Source organism: Harpia harpyja, chromosome Z (assembly GCF_026419915.1).
Source record: "Harpia harpyja isolate bHarHar1 chromosome Z, bHarHar1 primary haplotype, whole genome shotgun sequence".
NCBI classification, from domain to species: domain Eukaryota; kingdom Metazoa; phylum Chordata; class Aves; order Accipitriformes; family Accipitridae; genus Harpia; species Harpia harpyja.
Genome location: NC_068969.1, coordinates 88109541 through 88126085, shown reverse-complemented (window position 1 = coordinate 88126085; position 16545 = coordinate 88109541). Strand labels below are relative to the sequence as shown.

At 39.3% G+C, this 16545-nt stretch overlaps 1 protein-coding gene across 2 annotated transcripts in view; it reads left to right on the top strand.

Annotated features, from left to right (window-relative positions):
• Positions 1-16545, top strand: part of MRPS27 (mitochondrial ribosomal protein S27) — a 48130-nt gene that overhangs the window by 22696 nt on the left and 8889 nt on the right. For both annotated transcript variants that reach the window (XM_052775703.1, XM_052775704.1), the window contains exons 5-8: positions 9917-10031; positions 10546-10624; positions 11922-12037; positions 14899-15001. In XM_052775703.1, the coding sequence (XP_052631663.1) occupies positions 9917-10031; positions 10546-10624; positions 11922-12037; positions 14899-15001 (413 nt within the window). The remainder of the gene's footprint in view (positions 1-9916; positions 10032-10545; positions 10625-11921; positions 12038-14898; positions 15002-16545) is intronic.

Below are 16545 nucleotides of genomic sequence, written 5' to 3'. Positions count from 1 at the left end.
TGAAATGTAGATGGATTTATGGTGGACTGCCCAGTAGCCAAGACCTGCCTATGCACCTATGGTTTACTTTTTGGAAATGGTTGCCTTTTTGACAGCACTGTGGTTGAAACTAGAGGTGAGCATCAGGTGTTTTGTCCCCTTTGTTGCAGGTGTTTATGCTTCATATGAAAACCTTACTTGTTTACCCTGAAGGCTTACCATGTAGCTCTGCCTCCCTTTTGCTCGTCAGGTGTAGAAGGACAGCAATGCACAAGGAAATCAGACCCTAGCAGTGAAGAATGAAGAGTGCATAGGTAGTAGGTCAAAATTAGGTTAACTTGAACTGTGGGACTATGGCAGCAAATCTGAAAAGGTGAAACCTGGTCTGTGCAAATCAGTTTTTGAAGTCTTTGGCAGCAAATGTAAGGTTTGGCTCTTCCCTTGCTTAAGTTGGCTACTAAGATCCATTCAGTATTTGTATTCCTGCAGCACTCTCTTGCCAGCGCCTACTTTTTGCTTAGGTTGCATGTGGTGTGAAACTGAACAACTTTGCAGAATAAACGGTTTGGCTCATATGCTTCTGTATTGCAGGCTTTGATACTCAAGCCAGAGGTGTACATCGCTTGTAATCTGTGCAAGTTCAACTGTGATCAAACTGAAAAGTGTCGAGGGTTGTGTCAGTCAGTGTAATGTTAACAGTAGTTTGAAGCTAGTGTATGATGTATTTCTGGGAGATTTTTTTGTGAAGCATAAAAAATTTGAGTAGAATAAATGGAAAATGCAGCATAGTTACAATGTGGACTCCAGCTCTCAGCGAATTAGGTCTCTGTCAAAATTATGTTAATTTTGTCTCAGGTTAAATTTAGGCTGCATATTAGGCACTGTTAAAAAGTTGCTGTTTGCAAATACTGTAATAGCAATGTCTACTTACAGTCTGAGATTTTTGCCTGGTTTTAAAATAAGAAGTCACTATTGGCTTTTGTTGGCAGTGGTTTTTAGGCATACCCATAAAGTGTTCCTTTTTAATATAACGTGAAAGGGGTGTACTGTCATAGTTCAAGCTTAGCGCTAGAAGGCAGAAACTCCTGAACTCCGGTCCTAAATCTGATTCAGTTCCCTCTGACACTGAATGAACAATTACAAAAGTTGGAATTGCTGTCTAATCAGCTTGAAAAGCCTTTGGTGCTACATCTCTGTCTAGCTTGGTTAATGGTTACTGGAATGCAGGCTTCGCTGTGGCGTCCCTGCAATAGTTGATGGCTAAGAGATGGAGGTTTTCTAAAGCATCTGCAGTAATTTATTTATTTTTTAAAACTAAACTTCTAACTAGCTTTGAAGCAATTTATTCCCTAAAATCACATAATCTTACAGATAGCCCTGGTTGAAGAAAGTCTATGACATAGGTACTATTTGGTACCCAGAAGGTTTTAAACTTACTCTGACACGCAGCTAGTGAGAACTAGCTTTCTGCTAGAAACTGACTTTGGCAGTCTTTAGCAGGGGATCTCTCTCACTCTGCAAAGTGAACCAGATACAAAGGTGATTTCAGCAATTACGAATTACAAGCAGGCTTTCACTAACATTTCTTTTTCATTTTGAAAAATTAATCTAGTTGATAACTTGTGTACCAGCTTTCAGACAGGTGGAGAATTAATTGAAGTAATGACAGGCATAGCTGGGCTAGTAAAACGGTAACAATCAAATCAGTACTTTACTTATATATGCCATTTTTTACAGCCTTTGTGTTAATCAGTTTTCAGAGACATAAGTAAAGATTCCAGCAGAACTGACCATTTGTTGAGCTTTGATACAGTAAGTTTTAGCCTGACACACTTCAAAATTGCTGAGATTCAAATATCTCCTCAAAGCAAGAAATGTAGTGTGTTGTACAGTTCTTAATTTCTCTCTCTCTGTTTTTGTATGCCAGGATACCAGGAAAAGATATAATTAATGAAAGAGTTGGTTTAAATTAGACTTTATGTGGTTGCGTGGGGACAAGGAAAGGCACTAGAGAATGTCTTACCAGAATCACTATAGCAACAGCTCACCCCATCATTCTCCGTGTTTTCCTCAGCCTATGATACTCTCTATTCAATCACTAGATTATTAATGGCATTTATATTCAAAACTAGTCATTGCAACTGTAAGCCCAGAAGTATTTTTAACAGAGAGAAATTCTAGGAGCTGTGTCCTTTACAGTCAATAGTTTGGGAAAATGTTGGGCTTTTTATTCTTGTTGTTGTTATTATGACAAGACTTTTTCTTGTTAACTCTTGCCCTTTGAGTGAATTTCAGCTTTACGGTGAAAGTGGTACAGATTCTTTATGTGTGTGAGAAGAAAAATCTGATTTTCCTGCCTGTCTTTTCCAAAAGGGGTGGGAGAGGTGAAGGATGTTGGGTAACAAGACACTCTGTTATCCCGGGAGAAGGAGAAAAATAGAAGTGCTATATGGAAGTGTCTGTATATTTGGTTTCTGTCATTGGGGACATATCTCTAAGCAACACAAAGTGAAGCAAATCTCCCGTGCTGTTCACCTCATCATTCTGTCTTGACCATAAAGGAGTAAAGCCAAAAAGGGGCGTTGCTTGTTTCATAGTTTGCATTTGAAATAAAACTTCTGAGTGTTGATAAAATGGCCCGGTTTTATTTTCTGCATGAAACTAAACTGGGCACCACCACCTTTTCTTGGTAGCAGTATTTGTACCATCACAATATTCTTTTCTCTACTGGTCACACTGGGGATACCCAAATGGCCAGTTTTAGCTTTAGTGAGCTAGCTGGCGACCTTCCCTTTAACCTGTCTTCTTTAAATAGTATGTTTAGAACAAGGAACCATGTTGATACTGGATTTTTAAATGTTAAGTCCTTTAGTTTCTAGCTAGACAAGGCCTGTGACTGATGTCCTATTATGTCAAGTTGAGGCATACAGAGCACCTTCAACCAAACTGATACAGAAGAAATCTTAACTCATGTTCTTTGGAGCAGTGAAGTTCCATTGGTGTCCTGCCGGGGAGTGCATAGTTCTGGAGTATTTTGAATCTACACGGCTACAGGAGCTTTTTAGGAAACACATTTAACAGCCTGGAAGAGTTTTCCCAGGGACAAAGAGTGTACTGAGAAGCAATATGTTGTTTGAGCCTGGGCTTTGCTTTTTCAGTCTGGTTATGCACTAATCAGTATAAAGGTTGAAGGCATTCAAGGTGAGCCTGTGGGATACTTAAGTTGATCGAGTTGTCTGAAGGGTTCCTCCTCTCTGTGCTTTGCAAATGATTCTAGAGGAGCTAAAGGCTGCATGGTGTAGCCTGGTGGCAGAAGGTTGGAAGTGCTGCTTCGCTGCAGTTCTGTTATGTTCACTGCATGTCAATAAGGGACAGATAAATAAATCAGTTACTTTTCAGAGCCAGGAATCCCAATAAATTCCTTCAGACTTTGCTGTAGGCTCTGGATCTGTTGCTGTTACTGTTTCTTTTGTGGTGGTTCTTATGTCTATTTATGTATAAGCAAAGCATTTCTTTTGTGCTGCTGTAATATGTTGTTTTGAAATTTATAACATTTATCTAGGATTTTGCAACTATTTGATGATACTATTTTTTCTTTTTAATATAAGGCTGTTCCTTCTGTTTTACTCACAAAGGTGCCTTAAATCCATCAAAAGGAAGAAGAGCATTTAGTGATATAAGAGGTTGACAACAATGGGCAGAAATGCTTGTTGTATCAGAAATTCAGCTTGTCATTTGTTAATCAACGCTAATAACTGGCTGTCAAAGTAGCTAGGTCAGTAAAGGGTAAACAAGATCCTAGCGGCTGTATGGTTGATTGCTGTATGTGATAGTCATTGTTAGAAAGACTTTGCAAAGATGAGCTTTCTGTGCAGGATTGTGGTTTTGAGCAATGCAATAGCTACTCTGAGACTGCTGAATGGTGAATTCTGTCCCTGCAGTTGGTAGGAGAAGGTGGTTACCAGGCTGATATTCTGAGACTTCCTAAATGACTGCATAGTATGTACTTCTACCCAAAATATCTCCTCTCCCAGATCTGGTCCTTTTACCAAGCTTAAGGGTTAAGAAACAGGTAAACCTGTGACATCGGGGTGGACAGAAATGAAAGCTGAATGTGGTATAACTGGAAAGCAAGACTTGATACTAAAAATATTCTTTCAAGTCTCCTGTTCAGCCTTGATGTTTGACTATGCTTCTGTATCGTTTGTCCATATCTAAAACTTGATCATTTAGGCCTGTTTTGAGGCCGCATTCATCAGTGTTGTTAGAGCTCTGTGCAACTCCTGAACAAAAGATGCTGTGCAAGAAATAATGCATTCATGTGGAGGTGGAGCGAGCCTAATTTGGAAGAATTAATTTTATGTTCAAAGCAATCAAGAGCTAAATTAGTTTAAAATCAAAGATCAGGGAAAGTCAATAAAAATCAAAACAGAATAAGGGCTGAATGTGAGCTTTCTTCAGGGAGTCCGCAAACTGCTTCTCTTCTTGTGTAAGAGTACAATTCTGCCTCAGCATTAGACTATCCTCTGTTATAGTTGACTCATCTATTTTTTTAAATCTGTCCTGTTACTGCTCTTGATAATTGATTTCTTACACTACGTATGCTAGTTCAGTGTTTTATTTCAACACAAAAGGGAAGTGTTCCCTCTGTTTCACTTGAGCGTAGGCAGTTAATGCATGAGGTATTTCCTATAGGACTGATACGTTTATACGGTGAATTTTTAAAAGGATGCATACAAAGAAGGGTGTAGGCTACGATGCAGGCAAAGAAGAGATGGAAAAATAAAGTTTTGTCCATGTTTAAAAGGAAATTTCAATCAACAAAGATTTTTTTCAGGGCTGTTGCCTTTGACACTGACACGTGAGCAATGCCTCTGGGTCCATTTAAAATGCAGACAATTTTTCCCAAGGCCTGTGGCTTGAAATGACAAACAAAGGGAGAGTTTGGGGTGACGTTTCCTCAGCCTTCCAGTTTCTAAGCTAAGCCTGCCTGGAATCCATTTGGTCATTATGCACTGCAGCTTAAAAAATGTGCCTAGGAAGAAAAAACATGGCATTGCCAAGGAGCTTCACAGCCCTGTATGACTTGTGTAAAATGTGGAGTGGCTTTGGATTCATTCCATTGAGAAGGCTTATTCCTGGCTCGCAGAGACTTTTCTTACGATACTTACTCATTTTAAGTCTCCTGCATTTTGCTTCAGGACTTTTTAGAATTTTAAGTGGATGAGAAGAAATCTGGCACTGTCCCCTCCTGATTAAAGCAAATGAACATGCAAACCCTTATTTCTGTCTAGTTCTAAAAGAAGTAAGAGAGATCTGAAGTATAGGTGGAAGAAATTTGTTACAGTGACTGTCACTAGGTAGGTTCCTTCCTTCCTGGACTAGATCCTACAAGGGGACTAGCAACATATGAAATCTTTTTGGTTTTAACTCTGAGGAAAGCACAATAACACATCTAAATGATGTATATTAGAAATAATGAAAGAACGGAGATTGCTCAGTGTCCTTCTGTTGTTACTTCCTCCACATCCTTGCAATGTGGCAGAAGATGGTACAGGAATCTCTAAAGCGTACAGCATCTCTGAAACAGAGATGAACATTGTAGTACAAGACATTTTATTTAAGGAATTGTTTTATGTATGGTAATGCACAATTAGCAAAGCAAAATGCAGGTGAAATTTAGGAAGTCTTGAAGGAATCTGGAGGCTTAAGAGATCATACAGTTCTGTGCACTGGGTGTGTAGATCATTATCAAATACTTTCTCATTAGGTCAGATGAAGATGGAGAAAGGAAGGGGACTCTTCTTCCTGTTTCCCAGATAGGGAAAAAAGAAAAAATAGGGTATTATACAAGGATAGCCTCTGGCAGTACGAGGACCCTTAAGAAAGCCACAGGGTATAAAATGGGAGCTTCTGATCAGCCTAGCAAAGAATTAGAACAGATCTGCTGAGCTGGCTTTCCCTCCATACAGCAGAGCTGTTCCTGGTAGTATATTACTTCTGTAGCACTTGCTCTTCTGTAATCCAGCAAATTTTCCTTCGTCATCTTCTTCATTTGTGACTGCCCCCAAAGCAATGAACTCCCCTCTACCAAATCTGGGTGAAAGAATACAGTCCAGCATCTTGGTGCTTCTGTTTGCTCTCAGGGTTGCTGTATTACTTCCCTTGAGAATACAAGCTATGTGAAAGCAGCACTAGAGTGCATCACCACTTGATGGCACCAAACAAGTATGAAAGACCATTTAAAATAAATAAAGAAAGAAGGGAAGCAACTCGGCTTTTCTGCACTGTGGCAGGGCACCAATAGAAGTAAGTCATGCTTGCTGTATTAGTAGGATACTCCATAAAGCACACTCAGTATCTAATAAACTTTTCCATTGTTCAGTTACTTTAACACAGCGTGAGTACTTCAGCACTGTTGTAAATAATGAGCAACAGGGCCTTGTGCAGGAAATTAGTAAACTAAAAATGTATTCTTAGCCCAATGTGCTGACCAGTTTGTGAGCAAGAGAGAGTGTGCGCTTGCTTGGCTAAAAATGTTCTGGTTGCCTTGTGCTGAGGCTGTACACTCACTGTATCTCTTCCAAGTTATAATTTTGCAAGTACAAAGCAATGGTTTAATGAAAATCAAGTTTCTGGACTGCATCATTCGAACAATTTTCCAAAATAAGGGGAATTGTAGTACTATTGCACTGTATGCTGTTAGATTCACAATGACCTTGAATGACCTTGAATTTCAGGACCTCCTTGTCTTACAGATACTTCTCTTGTCCTTGTGGGGACAGATGTTCTCAGTTCAATGACTAGAAGGATGACCATATTGATTCTTCAGTAATTAATATTAAAGTGTACCAACAGGGAGCTCCCCCAATACTGTTATGGATGCTTCTCCTTGTCTTTTCTGAACGCATTATAAGAATCTTGTGCTTCTCAGGTTTTTATTAGTTCTCAGAAAAATGAGTTTCAGCAGCAGACATCTGCAAGATAACATCCTGGTCTTTCCATTAAACACACAGCAATTGCTAGAGGCTTCCTTTATTTAATTCACTCTGAATCCTCTGCTTTCTGTAGTTTTAGATTCCTTCTGTCTTTTCATCTGTCCCTGAACATATTGCCTTGCTTAATTATATCCTGTTTTGTGTTTCGTGGAGAAGGAGAAAGGAGGAGGATGTTGATGCTTGTCAAAATGACCAGCGATCTCCCCTTTTCCCCGATTCCCTTTCAAATAAAAATGTCTGCCACAACTTTTGGTTAGTTTGTCTAGGTTAGCTGTAAAAACAGATACTCTGTTGGCTTCCCTTCTCAGCTAGTAAAATAGAGACAGAGCTCATCCCAACATTATATGGATCAGAAACAATTAAAGATTGCAGCGTACCTCCTTCCCTTTCACTTCCAATTCTCCTTCTACCACATCATGTATTAATGGAAGTGTGTAGTGTTGAGGGATCATGTACCCACATATGTATTGCATTCTTGTTGACGTGGAGACAGAAAAATTTTGGCACCAGTCCCTTCACTCTCAGGCAACTGTTTTGTAATTAATTATTAGAATTAACTAGAAAATTCTTTGGCTGCGAAGCTGTTTGCTTTTTATTTGCATAGTACCTAGCACAGTGGAGACCTGGTCCAAACATAAAGATCCTAATAGTAACATACAGTGATTATATCTGATAGGTCCTGTGGTTGTCCATACACAGACACTCAAATCAGTGCCTGCCCTACAAAGCTCATGCAAAGACTTTTTTTAAAAGAGTTTTTGTAACATGCCTCTGAATTTGTGCATATCAATTCAAAAAACTTCTGTTGATTGAGGATCAGTTTCATCCTGTTTCTAGACCTTATTGCATCCCTGTTAGGCCTTTTACTGTCCAAGCGCAATTTGACTCTGAAACCTAGAAACATTTCATTATTACAGTAGGCTGTAGCATTCCCAAGGTGCAGGAGTTATTGGAGTGCTCCCTTTGTGGTGTACTCAAGAGAATAAATACAGCTCTGCAAAAAGGTGAATATTCAAACCCATTAAAACCTTTGGGGTTTTTTGTTGTTGTTTTTTTTTTTAAATGTTTGCTTCCCTCCTGTGTAACTAAATAGTAGGAAGGATGCCAAAGATTGTATCAAAAGAAAGGCCTAAGTCTTTGAGAGCATCAGTGTCGTCTTCTTATAAGACAAGTCAGTTGTTTTCCACTTGTGAAACAATATTAACCATTTAATGAAGCAACTTTAAAAGATGCTGGCAGCTTTATTGCTGGGTGCTGCTGTTGCACTCTGACCCATCTTTAATGGCTGGTGAAACAATCTGTAGCAATTAGATAATTGTTTCATCAAAATATGATTAAATCCAAATGCCTGTAATTGATGCTTGCTGTAAGCTTTATTGAAACAGGACTTTAATGAAAGCAAATACACGTTCTTGCTGTTCCCAATATTTGAACTCCAGAGGGAAGAAAATGGAAAGCAATTGGAGCAACAAAATGGATGTTTGTAATTTAATATTCAAAGCATGCTTTTCTTTTTCTGTTAAATTCTAATTTAATGGGGAGATTTCGTGTGCCACTTACAAAACTGTATATTTAGACTTTGTGTAGTTGTTTAGTTCTGCTTTTGGCATGGATGTCTTCTGCATTCTGAAGGCTCTCTAGGCTGCAGTACTTTTCCAGGTTTGGTCATCTGTGTAGCCCTCAGCTGTGGGATGCAATACGCAGAGATTCAGTGAGGAGGAAAGAGAGTTGGTGGCCACATTAATCTGATAAATGTTCTGGAAGCATGCTCACTCAGATGGAAGAGCCAACCCTGCCTCTAAATGGTGCTGCAGCTTGGCTTGAGGCTGCAAGCATCTGCACATGAGCCCAGCTCAGTCATCAGTGTTTTCTACAGGAAGTGGCAGTCACTCCTGTGCTGGGGACTGAGCCCATTTTTCATACGTACAATTTGAATTGAGAAAGGTTGCGTGCATCTCTTCACACTGGGCTGTGAAATTCAGCCCAGGACTAAGGCAGCAGCTCCTACCACTGAACTCAATTGGGTTTTGAGTCTTTGCCAAAGGGAAAGTCCCCTATGCTTTCTGTCACCACTTCTCCAAATACAGAGCAAAGTGTATATATCTGAATAACGATGAAATAAAAGAGCCTGAACTTAAAAGTATTTAATTTTACAAATTGATAGAGCACTGGAGTAGGTTGCCTAGGAAGACTGCTGAAGCCATGGCACGAGGCGTCTCAGAACAGGTTAGAGAAACATCTGTTTGGAACAAGGCAGCTGGTGCGGGAGGGCACAGGAGGGCTGTCCAGCAGTTTCCCCTTGCATGAGGCATGCCTCACTGATAAAGCATTTCTAAAGCAAATGAAGCCTGCAGCAGCCCAGGGATGGCCTGTGCTGAGGCACAGTGAGTTCTTAAGTGGTTGAAGTTAGACATGAATTAGAGAGGGTAGAAGACACCAGATAACACAAGCTCCAAAGGTTCAGACCCAGCTGTATTTTGGTGTAACTCTGATACTTGCTGATTTCATCAGTCATGGACTGGTGTTGCTCTTTGACTAGATCAGAAGGACAAGGTTAAAAAGTACCATAGTGTTTATAGCAATCTCAGTTGGCCTGCATAAATATACCAAGCTATTATTTTATGGTGTTCATCTTTTCAGGGGAAAACCAGTAGGCTTTCTGGAAAGTGAGATGTTTAAAATATTATGCATTTGTGAAAAGGTCAGATTCCCCCTTCGTACACACTGTTAAAGTGTATCAAAATTTGTTTCTCTTACTTGAAAGCACTAGCTGGAGCTCTTTGAAGAGCAATGCTTTACTGCAAAGTCAAATACAGACAGATTTATATTTAAGATCATGGAAGATGAGGGTTCTGAAACTCATAGTTTGTTGATTACAGAATTTGTTTCTGTGATAACCAGGAGTTGTGTTGTCACTTGGACCATTTATCATCCTTTAGGTTTCGGCATAGTCCAAATTGCTGGTACTTGAGAGACTGGACCATCCACAGCTGGATCAGACAGTGCTTAAAATATGGTGCACAAGACAAAGTCTTATACACGTTAAAAAACAAGGTAAGTTTTTACAATGAAAAGCCATGAATATATTTGGTCAGCTTTTTGAGGTAAGTGTGGCTTACCTGGAATTCCTATTGCAGCCAGGTCCTGTAGGCTGTGGTTTTAAGTTTAGATATTTCTTTGTCAAAACAAAAATTAATGTTGCACTTGAATTTTAGGTAAAGCTCTTTACAGCTTCAATTTCCTCTTCTTTCCCAGGAAGCTTTTTGTTTTTAAACAGTGTTGGTGTCCAAAACATGCTAGATGCAGGAGAGGCATAAAAACCTGATAGGCAATGCCCCTCCGGGTCCCGAAGACTCAGATAAAACACCAACACAAATCCAGTACATCAAAAGTTAGAAAGCCTACATCACAGGAGTCATGCTAATCTCCTTGTGTTGCTTGACTAACTGTCACATTGCAGCAGTGTGCAATGCAATGGTTCTGATCTTTCTGATACCTGCAGCGCTGTGCTCGGAAAGATTTGAACAGCAGATTTTCACACTGATAGGGTTTTTTTTTCCTTCTTCAGGTTCAGTATGGAATTTTCCCAGATAATTTTACATTCAATATTTTGTTGGATTGTTTTATAAAGCAGAAGAAATATGAAGGTAAGAAAATACGTACCAATTATTTATCCTTCGTTGCATGTTCTTATATCTGCAGAGCCTTTCTTTGAACTAAAAACTTTGAGCCATATTTTCTCTGAAGTCACCTTAAAAACATGCCTTCTCCTTCCTTTAAACTACTTCTTTGCATGTTTATATCTCATTTCTGTTGGGGTTTTATTCATTATATAATTTTGAAACGTGCAATTCACAGCTTCTACTGTGATTAATCCCATTCCAAATGTAAACCAACTTGTCCAGTTTTTACAAGTCTGACTTACATGCTGACGACAACGTAGGAATTATTAGTGACAATTAGAGTGTTATAAGAATCGAAATGCATGTTGGTAGAGTTCATCTTACCTACATTTAGCTATTCAAAAAGCTACATGTCTAAACTGTTTGTCTAGACTTTCTGTCACTGGAGAGAGCCAGCATGCTGAATTGCCATGTTGAGGTGGCTGTCTTTCACAATTGATTGTTTAAGTGTTGAGATTAATAATCATGTCATGTTTGATTACAAATATTTAAGATTTTCATTTCACTGCAGGTTTTCTGGTACTGTAGACTTGCAGTGAGCTTTTCTTTGGATCACCCTCTTGTAAAACAAATAACTGAAAGGGACAGTACAATTGCAGGACTTGTCTATAGCTTTTATCACGAAGGTTTTGCGAAATGGCAAATTAATACATATATTTATTTTATTTTGATAGTCCCCTTATCTGTGAATTCCCCCTTATTCCATTCATATCTCTTTTCTGTGACAGGCCCTTTTGTTTAATAAAATGTCCTTCCTCACAGGGAGTGTCACTGGAACTCCCTGTGGAGCTCCTCCAGAGCACTGTTTGCTGAATACAGTGAGTGCGGTGGGTGGTCTGTGACAACATTTCTGCTCCACTGTACTGCCCTGTCACCTTAAGGGCAGTGAATTTAAGTCAGTCTTCTCTTGTTTGTAATCTAAACACAAGAACAAAGTTGTCATTTTTAGAGATTTTTTTAAAAAATGTTAATGATTGAAGGGCTGAACAAAGAAGAGCCAATTGAAGAGTGTAGAGCTGAGTTTGGAAAGCTCCTTTGCTGTGGTATCATGCTATTCAACCCATTCTTCCCTCTTGCAGTGTGTTTGAATAACCCAAGTGAGTAAGACAAATTCTATATTACTAGTCATAAGAAATCTTTAACTTTTCCGCTAGCTACTTCAAAACATATTACAGCAATAAAGCATCAGTGAACGTGAGTGGGTGCGAAAGGGAGCTGTTGAAATCTGCACTTGCTGATTACGTATTGTTTTCCTCCTTAGATGCTATGTCAGTAGTAACAGAGATCATGCTGCAAGAAAGTTTTGATGAATTCTCAACACAGCTTCTTTCTCTCTATGTTTCATACCAGTACTTGGCAACCAAGTCAGAATATACGGTAAGCTGACCACACTCAAAATGATACACAAAGCCTCTGTTTCTAAGTGTCATGGTGCAGTCAGTTGGGCATTCAGTCTTGAATATATTTTATTTCCCCTAAGTTTACCTGGAAAAAATAAATACTCCTTTTTTTTTTTCTTTATTATTACAACTGCAGAAGAAAGAAAAAAGAAACAACAAAATATGAAAGCCATCAAATAACTTGTCACCTCTTTTGCTCCTTTGTCTGAAAGGGAAAGTGTGTTGGGATTTTCAGATGTAATGTATGCCCATTGTAAGGTTATGAAATGACAGTTCAGTTCAGTTCAGAGAGAGCTCTATCAGTTAACACAAAAAACCTGTGTCACCTATTGTATAGGACCCTGTTAAGGTGAGTATTCCTCACCATTAGAGCTTGGTAATGGTGATGTTGCAGAATTATAAAGCATTTTCACTAGGATTTTTACTATCCCATTTGGCTTTGGGTGTATTGTTTCTAGTATGTATTTGTTTTAAAACTAAATTTGTTACATCTCTCCTGTCTCCAAGGATTAGGGGTTTCTTATTCACATCTTGCTTGCTTAAGGCCAACAGGACAGTTCAGGCTCTTGGAACAGGCGTTATTCTACCTTTGCAGAAGGGTCTCAGTTAGGTATCAGCAAAGGGCCCTGCCATGTCCATCACTTCAGGCAGGTACTTTTCATGTAGTTTGGCACAAGCCTTCAGTAGCATGTTATCCATAAGGAAAATGCTTGAAGCCTCCATTTGTCTTACATGAAGCATCTTCCAAAATGCATATTACAGGTGCCTTAAGGTTTTACTCAATTGGATTGTAATTTCAGTTTTCACTGTAGAAAACAGATGTGCATTTGCCCTGTTCTGTATTCTTCTTCATTCCCCAGGAGTCAAGTATGCTTGATCACTTGTATACGAAAAGCAGAGGGACCAAAATCTGATTTTCCCTTTGTGTTTGTCCATGTTTGTGTATCCTCAGTGCAAAGACAAGCACTTGTCAGTATGTGTAGCATTTTCATGAAAGCTGAATATGCAAGCAAGGGTGGTATGGTCATATGACACACTTAAGGGCAAGTGTATTTATATAGCTGTGACTTGCTTAATATGCATTTTGAAATAACCCCATCCAAAGACAGCAATAAGCCATATTTTTATATGTATACACCATACAGAGTACCACTGAACACCTCATAATGCTCAGTACCAATTTTCTGTGTTTGATTTAAGAAGTGGGGATAGACAGAGTTGTGAGATCTGCTCAGCTACTCCTAAAAATCCCATTCCCTTTTCCCAAGGTGTGAGACAGGTCAGCCAGTGTCCTGTTGCACACAGGCCCTTGACCATAGCTTAGGGTCCAGCAGCCTGATGAAATGGTTTTTAACTTTGAGAGCTGAATCTTGGGCAATCTAACTGTGTTAGTCCTTAGTGTGTGCAGCATTGGTGATAGAGAGCTTCCATTTTTCTGCTGTTCTAAACACCACTGAAAGCCTAAGTGGTCTTGGCTCTCCCCAGAAAGTTTCCTCCTTGACTGCTGCAGACAATCAGTATAATTGATACCTTCCACTGCAAAGGTGTTAACTTTAAGTTCTTGCAGTTCCTCCAGCTCTTGGAGCCAGATGGGCTAGCTCCCAAAGAACCTAGACCACTAAAAGCCCTGTTCTTTCCGGTTACATTTGATTTTCCTGTAACATTCAGCTGGAGTGCTGAATCCAGCACGAAACAGCCCTGTCTCCTTGTATCCCTTTTCTGGGTCAGGCAAATACCTTGCCTGGCTGTCAGGTGACAGTATTTTGTGTCGGACAGTAACATGCAAATCCTTGTAGCACCTGAATGGAGACACAAAAAAATGCCATACCTTGAAAAGACATCTCTAAATAATGCATTAAACCAGAAGGTAGAACCTTTGTGCTTTTTAAGACTCAGTGTACCTCAGGGAATTTTTCAGAAGGCTTCTTCCTTTCTCCAGGTTTTTTTTTTTTTTCAGGTCGTAAGGTAATAGACAAGACAGTGAAGTACCGTGCCACAAACCCCATGTGTTATAGTCAGAATTCCTCCAATCTATTGCCTTTTATAGCTTCCTTTTCCTCATTTTCTTAGCAATGGGAGTTGTTCACCTCCTTTCACTTGCAGTAAAGAGACATTTATCATTGATGTTTGTGCTTCTCTGGTCTTGAAAAATGTACTGTACTATCCCATAGCAAAACAAAATTCACAGTACTCTTGTGGTTTTAATGTACTTACTGATTGGGTGCCCTTCTTTAGCCATCACTGGTGGTCTGGCTCAGACATCTGGTACTTCTCTGTAGCTGGAGAGACAGCTGTACTTTTAATCCTGGGGCATACAGTGGTCTTGGTGAGTTGCATATGTTCTTTTCACAGTGCAGATTTTGGACTCAGAGCAACACATTAGCAGCATATTCTTCTCTCAGCATTTTCCTATTCCAGTGAGGGATAGTGGAGCATGTATCTTACCACATACTTAAAAGAAGGCTGCTCTAGTACACATGCCATGTAATTTTTTTCTTCAGCAATGTTAGCCTGAAGCATGTGGTAGGACAGACAGGGAGGACAGAGCCAGTATAAATCAGTGCAACCCTCTGTCCTGAAGGAGGTGCGCTGATTGACTTCCATGGAAAATCTCAACCACTCACATTTTACTGTCTTCTGGAAAGAGAGGTGTTCCTCAGTATAATGTGTACTATTCCTCAGGATATACATACTGTAACTCTGAACATTAGACATGTTTAATGATTCTTTACTTTATTGCCAAGACATCTGATGAAAGCCACGTGTGCTGTCTTTGGCTGCTGCCGTTTTATGTTTGTGTTTGTCAAGGAACGCTTACTTAGTTTACATTATTTACAGTGGGAAGAGGAGAGAAATCTTGGAGCATCGCTAGTGCTTACAGGTCTAAAGCAAACAAACACTGTGGGTTTTAGCTCCCAGCTGTATGGCTATGCATTCCTTGGTAAGTTTTACCTCCCTCCCAGTCATCTTTTCTCTCTTGTCTTCAGTGGCTGAATTAAATTGGCATCTTTGCTTTATTAAAATGTAATCAAGGAGAAGGCTAAGAAAAAAAAAAGGCAAAACTAGCAGAAGGAACAATTTCAGAGTTAAGACCGAACCTGTTTTGTAAGCCTGGAGGCTAGTACTGATTTGAATGGTATGCCCTTTATCAGACAGCTTCAGAACCTCTTTTAGGGCTCCCTGCAGGTTTGGATTGGCAGCTGAAAGAAAGAAGATGTTCTTAAAGAACAGTAGAGTTGGTTTGTTTGTGGACCAATAAATGTAAAAAAAAAAAAAAAGTACAGAGTTCCTTCAGACAAATTTAAGGCTGTGGACAATAGACTCTTTTTCTAGTTAGTGAGCTTCTTAAAATAATCCTTAAACCTCAAGAAGTTTGCAGAACACAGCCTGAAAAACACTATGTTTAGAACATTTACTACTCGCTGTAAAGGTAATGTCTCTGTTGTGAACAGCGGATAGCAGTGCCTTTATCCTGTATCTGTTAAGGAGTCTTCACTGCTAATGATACACTACATTATTAAAGAGCAGTTAGATCAGAGTATATCCAGAATTGGAGGGAAGGGGAAGGGGGAATTAGGTAAGTAATTCTTGAATTTCCTCTAACCTTTAGAGGAATATAGTGCAAATAGGTTTTGTCCTTCTCTACAGTACGATTATTTACTTGAAAGTAATTATTTAATTTAAAATTTATGATTATGCAGTTGTTCCATTACGGCATTGTATTTTTATTCTAGAATTTATTGAGGGTAATAAAAAGTGGACTTGTTCTTAAAATGTGGCCTCAAAATACGATGTGTAGTGGCAGAGTTAGGATGCTGATTTGGATTTATCATGACTGTAAGACAAAAAACTAATTTTCAGTCAAAAAGGGGGGTAAATGTGAAAATTAATTTGAAAGCAGGATTCTCCATCGAGCTATGGTTTGCTGTTCAGTGGAGATACTGATACAAATAGGGACTTTGCCGTCCAGCTGGCATTCAGTTTGGAGTGTTTTTTATGTCATATAGATTGGTTGAGAGTGGCTGTATTTCAAAAATGCACTTCACTGTTGTCTGTGAGCAGTAGTACTAGTTCCATGACATTGACATTCAGTAGATCAAAAGCTATTTACTGTTATGTCACGTATTCCACAGTCTTGCCAACACTAATAGAACCAACCTCTGAGAGAGTGAAAGATGTCTACCGGCACAGAGTGGCCTCAAGCACCTTGGCTATTTTAATTTAGCCATAGTCCATGAGCTTTGTCTGTGCACTTATTACCTTGCCTTTCCTAAACTGTTCCCTTCCATGTAAAGAAGAGTAAGGTGTGTTTCAGAGTTTTGTGTCATTACAGCCAGAATGCAAATTAGATTGAGAGCTTGGATACAACTCTCGTAAGCTACACTGAAGTGGTATTATTTGTTACATTGACAATGACAAAATCAAAACCTTAGAGTGACAATCACGGTAAATTAGTACTCAGAAACTGCAACGTGATGTACATTT